This window comes from Onychostruthus taczanowskii, unplaced genomic scaffold (genome assembly GCF_017590055.1).
Source record: "Onychostruthus taczanowskii isolate IOZ18803 unplaced genomic scaffold, ASM1759005v1 scaffold5, whole genome shotgun sequence".
NCBI lineage: Eukaryota > Metazoa > Chordata > Aves > Passeriformes > Passeridae > Onychostruthus > Onychostruthus taczanowskii.
The window spans coordinates 11,579,573-11,586,994 of NW_024502568.1; the positions used below are offsets into that span (position 1 = coordinate 11,579,573).

At 43.5% G+C, this 7,422-nt stretch overlaps 1 protein-coding gene across 2 annotated transcripts in view; it reads right to left on the reverse strand.

Moving 5' to 3' along the window:
* CCDC186 (coiled-coil domain containing 186) overlaps positions 1–5,291 on the reverse strand; it is a 35,283-nt gene extending 29,992 nt beyond the window's left edge. Inside the window, exon 1 of one of the 2 annotated variants that reach the window (XM_041415454.1) lies at positions 5,185–5,291. Coding sequence is in view for 1 of the 2 variants with exons in the window: in XM_041415453.1 (XP_041271387.1) it covers positions 4,230–4,260 (31 nt within the window). In the remaining variant the exon portion in view is untranslated. Of the gene's footprint in view, positions 1–4,229; positions 4,390–5,184 lie in introns of those variants that run through there. The other variant, XM_041415453.1, reaches the window with a different exon arrangement.
* Positions 5,292–7,422: the final 2,131 nt, after the last annotated feature.

Consider the following 7,422-nt stretch of genomic DNA (forward strand, 5'->3'; position numbering starts at 1 on the left):
GCAGCTACTGAAGCTCATGAAGCAAATATAAATACATAACTTTACCAAAAGCACATTTATCATTTATAGTGCAGTAACAGGTTGGTTCTTTTCCCAATCACTGCAGTACAGACTAAAGGCTCTGCTGAAGAGATTTTTTATACTGCCTTACATTTCCACTCATGCATCGATGAAATCAGGTGACATATGACTGAAATGTCAACAGACAAAAGACTTTCATGATAAAGCTCTGATGCTCATCAGAAAACCCCACTAAAAGCAAAAGCTGCACATGAGCACCATTTGCACAGTTCAGTTACAGACCCACTTCCCTCTTGCAGGTTCCTGAGTAGCAAAAGGAGACAGTACAAGTGCTTTAGCCAGTTCAACTGCAAATTCAAGAGTTAATGTGAGATGCAGTATAATCCAGTCTAACACCAGAGATGGACTTTGTATTTCAAAGACTTAACTAGGATTTATTGGCTGAAGAATACCGGAGAGAATAACAATGATTTGTAGAGTTTTCTTGACAAGTCACATACATATGAAGCAACCAGCAACCCAATGTAAAAAAGCTTCACAAATGGCCCAGCATTCATTGGAAAGAACAAAACTTGCCTGAACAGTTTGTTCCACAAAGATCTCTTTGTCTCCTTTACCTATCATACTATGAAATATTCCATTAGAAACACAATCTCAGATGAATCACAACAGAAAAATAAAATACTTTCTATTACCTTTAAAGACATTTTCCTAAGCCAGAGATATTAAAGGAACCATTAACAGCCAGACAACTGTTAGAATCAGTTGCCATTTTAATTCAATTTCCAACCTATTACACTCAGGTCAGAGATGAACCTGTTAGGCAGTTTATGTGCTACCACGTGTATAATGACAACCCAACAAGATTGCTAAAGAATAATTTTGGGGTATGAAAACATTTCTAGCTTCTTACAGTTGTGTTGTTCATTGCAAAACGCAAAATGCCTGTCTTCAAATCTTCAAGAACTTTTCACATCTTTATTACACAATAATCATTACTTAAGCAAACTAAAATGCTTCTTCAAGTCAGTGCCAACCTGTCATTGCATCAGAACTCTTGGTAAGAATTTTACATGACAGTAAGACTAAAAACAAAATTGAAAAGAAATTTTATAGTTTGTTTTAGCTCACTGTAATCCTAATAGTACTTTTACCTAAACGAACAGACTGACTACACCTTTTTACTTCAATTGTTGGATGAAGTTTTTGGTTTCTTTTTCCTAAGGCTACTTTTTCCATAGCTACTGTCTACTAGTCAACACAGTGATCAGCAAGACACAGGTTCCTATTGTTTCCAGTTAATACCCAGCTTACCTGTGTTTTGCATGGTATCTTTCACAAGAGCTCTGTCACAAACAGCTCAGACTAAGCACTACATCACCAGGTAACACTGCAAAACAGGGAAGCTCAAGTACTAGACATAACTCCATTTTCAACTGGTTTGTTTAAAAAAAAAAAGGATTCTGCTAAAGAAGTTCTCGTTTACATAAGATACAAAATGCTGCTCTACTGTATAGCAGCTGTGTAGAGAGACAAAACAAAGGTTTGAACTAAATTGAAGGGGACTGGGGTAAAAAGATCCAAAAAACCAGATATTTTACATAATCTAATGTGAGGTGAATTTCAAACTCCTTCTGGCTTCAGGTTTATGTATTTGCTTACAATTCCACATCCAACATTAATTAGAGTAGCAAGCCACCCAAGTTATGAAACCCACTAAATGGAGATGAAGTGGATGGGAGAACATCACACTGCCTAAGAAAAAAACAGAATTCTTCAACTGAAGAAGAGATGATGCTGATCACCCCTGCTTGTACTCCACACAAAAAAGAGGGTGGCCATAGATGTCACACACTCACAGCCATCCTGTACTTACAGACAGCACATAAAGGAAGCACAAGAAACAAACCAGAGTCTCACCCACACTAGGTGTCCCAGTATTAATTCACTTTTGCCCAAGATCAAATAGAAATGGAAAAGCTGGCTGTACACTGGGACACCGAGTTCTCCAGCCCAGGCAGAACTTGACACAGCTTCTGACTCAACTCACACAAAGACCTGCTTTGATGCATGTGCTTGAAGGGAAGGAGAGCAACAGTGAACATACACAGTGGTTACTTGCAGGATTTCCTTGCTTTTATCAGTTTAACACTTCAACTCAATTATTCTTCTCAGGGTTTAATGTGACTTCAATAAACACCAATGGCAATGCTAAGGTGCAAAGCTCAGCATTTCTATCTATTCTTTCAACATCAGACAAGTACTTTAGAAGATAAGGTTTACTCAGATTTTATATTTGCTTTCCTTTGCTTACATCACAAGTTAGATAGCTGAACAGAAATTTACAATTCCTTAAAGGCAGCACCAAGTTTTCTATCAAACTCATGCACATGGTTAATATTATGGTCATATTAACTCCATGTCTGGAGTTAACAACTCCAAAATAAAGTTCATCAGTTAAGGTTTAACAAGTGAGGCTGGATTTGCTCCCATCATAACACAAGTCATGGGGTACACTCCGAGAGTGTTATTTTTTGTCACAGGAGCCCCAACGTTGGAAGCTCATATATCAGGGGAAAACAACACCTTAGCAAGAGCATCCTTTTACTGTGAACATTACATGAGCCTTGGATACTTCAGGGTTTGCAATCTTCTGTGTGTCTTCAGCACAGAACAACTCTTACTCTTCCAAGTCACTAAAATAAGTCTCTGCTTCAGCAACCCATGAATTCAATGTCAGCAACAGCACTACTGTCACCTTTCAGGTTTTAGCGCCCTGCCTTTAGCTCTGCTTACAACAAGGCCAGGAGCAGCTCTGTCCTTACTGGAACCCAGTTTGCATTCACCTTCTGACACTGATAACATCACCTGTGCAAAGAAGAATGCCTTAAGGGAGGGGAAGAAATCAAATTTATGACTGAGTACACAACCTGGACAAAACACACCTTCTATGACAGCTCTTCCACACCTGTGACAGAGCCATAACTCTTGTTCACACTACCGAAGGCAGAGCTGTGGCAGACATTCCTACAAACCTGCAGTGTCATGGCATTGGTAAGATATGGATTTTGGCATATTTGGCACTGGAGTCTGCAGCATGTTTGCTTTCAATGGCTCTCTTCAAATGTTGTTTCCAGAACATGTCAAAAGTTGTAAAATTCCAGCCATGGAATTACTGTCTGTATGGTCACTACATACTGAAAAACACTATTTGGGGGGATAGCAGAGTTCTACTGTTTTCAAACCTGACTTTCCTAGAGTTTCTTCAGTATCCCTGAAAACAAGTAAGTAACTTTAATCCTTTAGGATGTGAAAAAGTCAACTGTGAGCTCTACAGAAGACTGTGGATTAATTAATCTAAGATGCAGTATTATAGACAATGTTATTATAATGTGAGTATTCCATGTACTTCTTGAAATCAGGGTCATGATTTTCCCCTCTATTCTGACATTGATTTCTTTCTGATTAGTTTTTTTTCATGCTCATTTTGAGGCAGCAGGTCTTGGACTATGACTTGAAGGTAAGTATTATCCATCAGGCTATCCATATTGTCTTTGGCAACTGGAAAATAAGTTCAGAACAATTCAGTCCAGAACTAAGTAGAGGGTATTGCTTCTTGGACCCCACATCTACTAATTTAACATGCTTAATAACACAAATCCAGAAAAACACTGCCTTTCTATTTTCCATACCTCTTTTAAAATCCAGCTTCAGGAAGTTCAGTATTAGCTTCATATAGTATTAAGGAACAGAGCTGCTAATTAGAAACAAATTAACCACTCTCTGTATGTGGTTCTTCAGCCCTCTTCTCAACAGTTTGAAACAGTGAGCCTCACAATGCCAACGAACATCTCTCAACAACTCCAAATCAAGTCTTATAAAATGACAGAAAAACACCGTTTTAAAACCAGACAAGAACAGATGATTGACGATTTTCAGAAAGAGCTCAAGGCAATATAGAACTAGTTCTTATTTTTAAATAAAACAAATGACATTTGAAATGTCGTCTAACAGCCTCCTGAAACATCTTCATACTTTCAGTTTCTCATATCTCCAGAGCTTAACCATCTCCTCCCTAAAGTCAAGTGCAACATAAGCATTTACTGCAGCCAGTGACTACATTTCCTTGCTCACAGAGAAACACAGCTGTGGCTCACGGTTTCAATCATTTCCTTATACAACAAAACATACTGACATAGGTGCCATACCTGGATTTTTAGTGTATTCTGCTTGCAACATTTTAACTTCTGAAAAGCAGTTCTACAAGAAGATAAAGCAAAGCAGCACTGAAGCTGGAATGCCATACTTGTCATCTTCACACATTTCAATTCCCTAAGAAACACTCTTTTGGTCTGCAGGGAGTCTCGTTGGAAGTACACATGTACCAGACTCACCTGTGCAGACTATTTTCTGGGACAAGAGCCAAAATCTGCAAGCCTACATCATAATCATTTTGCTGAAGTCCTTCTTTCAAACCTATAAGGACAGGCAGCTTTTACAAATCTGCAAAAACAAGGACACGTACCCTACCGCAACACCGCAGCCGGCTCTAGAAAATAACCTTCATAACAGCTGCTGGGCTTTGTTATCTAATTATTTACCCATACAGAAAATCAACACGCAGTCAATGAAACAGCACAACGTAATTAACACCACGGAAAAGAAAGCTGTACAGAAACAAAGAGACTGCGAGCCAGCACAGGAGCCAGCGCTACCCGCTCGGAGGTCCTGACCTGAAGGTGCTGCTATGGCAGGACCTCAGCCCGGCCCTGCCGTCACCTCGCTCCCTCCTCCTGCGCCTCGCCCACGGCGCTGGCGGGACCCTGCCAGCCCAGCGCCCCCACCTGCACAGGGACAGCCCCTCGCCACCGGGGGAATTCTGCCTCCCGCCCGTCCTTCCCCCGCCCCCGCGTCCCCCAGCGTTTATCTCCCGCTGACAGTGAAGTGGATCAGCGGCCCCGCGGCCCCTCCCGCGCCCGCCGGGCAGCGCCCGTCCCGTCCCGTCCCGTCCAGCGCCGGCGCCCTCGGCCTCTCCGCGCCGGTCCCTCGAGGAGCCCGGCAGTGCCCGCGGCTGGGGGACGCTAGCAGTGCCAAGGCGCCGGTTCCGAGCATCCATCCACCCACCCATTCACCCGCCCGCCCTTGCTGCGGCTCGACCCTCACCCGGTCGCTACTCGGGCGGCAGGAGCGGCGGCAGCGCGGCCATGGCGGGCGCAGCGCGGTCCCACTCCCCGCCGGCAGCCCGGCCCGGCGCGCTGACACATCAACAAAGATGGCGGCGGCGGGCGGGCCCCGGCGGCGGAGGGGCGGGCTCGGGACAGCCCCGGGCGGCGGGGCCGGCCCAGCCCCGCGGGGCCGCGGTGCTTGCGGGCCCTGCGGTGCTGCTCGGTGTGGGCCGGGGCCGATCGTGGCAGCCACCGGGACCAGCAGGCGACGCGGGACCCGTCTCGCCGCCTTCCCTCGCCCTCGTGCTGCCGCGGTCCCACCCGCGCCGCCGAAAGCCCGCGAGCCACTGACGGTGCTAAAAGCTCCGAGCGGCTGGATGTAGGACATGATGCTGCGGTACTAGTGCACTCTGCGCCAGCGGACGTTTAGGGTGGACATTAGGAAGAATTTCTTCACGAGAAGGGCGATCAGACACTGGAACGGACGGCCCAGGGAGGTGGTGGAGTCACGGTCCCTGAGGTGTTTGAGGAGAGCCTGGACGTGGCACTCGGTGTTAGGTCATAGGCTGGACTCGATGATCTCAGAAGTGTTTTCCAAGCTAATTAATTCTGTGATTTCACACAAGACAATTTCAGGCATGCGTCTATAAATTGTTTCAGTCTGGATGAGTTTTTTTTTCTCTTCTTATTTAAACGTGTTTATGTTAAGAAGGGATCTCGTGTCAGACATTCCATGGCACTATCCAAGCCCACAGCCCTGAGCAGCTGCCTTACAGGAGGGATTCTTCACCGCAGCAGTTTTCAGAGAGATGGTTATGAAGATGCCTCTCCTTTTTGCAAGATCCAGTGCACAAGTAATGACAAATAGAATCTTCTCTCTTAAGTAAACCACATCTCATTCTCCAGAACCAAACCTTGCACATTATGTCAAACCTTCTGCGCCCACATGCCATGCAAGAGTCAATCCAGTAATGTTAATAAACAGCTTCACTTAGCACTTAGCACCTGCTGGGACTTCATTCTGATTGGATTAAAAAAAAAAAAAAAAAGTGAAAATTTTGCTGGGCATCAAAAATCTGGACTACATTTCAATGCTGGGATCAGCAGTTTTTCAGTGGAACACAAAGCTTTTTGGAATCCGGAGCACGGCACATTTTATTTAATAAAAAAGAAATTGAAAAAATACCTTAGCAGACAAGCTGCTAAGTGAAAGCAGTTGTATTTGCTAAAGCAGCTCAGCTAAAATGAGCATTGGCATCTCTCCTGAACTAACATCTTAAACATAACAATAGAAAAGCAAGTTAGAATTACTGAATAATTCAGGTTGGAAGGGACCTCAGTAAATTATCTAGTCCAATCCCCTACTCATAGCAAGGCTAACTTTAATGTTAGATCAGATTGTTGCTTTATTTTGACTAATTTATTTTTATATATGGATAAAAGCATACACATACCTACATGCATGAAAACATCACCTACCCAATGATGCAGTGATGATTTCTTCAGTTTGTATCATGGATGACCTTCAAAGTAGAATGTGCTGCATAACTTCACTTACAAACATTAATTGAGAGAATTATTTCAGAGCAAGTTCTTTTTCTCCATATTCTTTCTAGATATTTGGAATTTTAGAGCTGCAACTGCAAATTTGGGGGTCCTAGAAAATGCTACTTGAAAACCTGCTGTTTAACCCCAGCCGACAACTATGCCCCACAAAGCTGCTGGCTCATTCCCCTCTCCAGCAGGGCAAGAGAGAGAAATGGAAGACTCAAACTTGTGGGTCAAGATAAAGACAGTTTAATGTGACAGAAAATAAAATAATAATCATGATAATGTATACAAACCCAGTGATACACAATGCAATTTTTTACCACTTACTGACTGATGCCCAGACAGTTCCCAAACTGAACCATGGTCAGCTATTCCTCAGTTTATGTCCTGAGGATGATGCCATTTGGTATGGAATAATCTTTGGCCAGCTGGGATCAGCTGTCCCAGCTGTGTTTCCTCCCCACCTCCCACCCCAGCTTCTTGCTGGCAGGGTATGAGAAGCTGAAAGGTCCTTGCAAATAGTGTAAACACTATTTAGAAACAACTAAAAACATTAGTGTGTTATCAACATTATTCTAAATCCATCCTAAATGCAAAGCACGGCTCAGTACCAGCTACTAGGAAGAAAATTAACTCTATCCCAGCCAAAACCAGGACAAAACATTTTAACTGATCCTTAAAAACA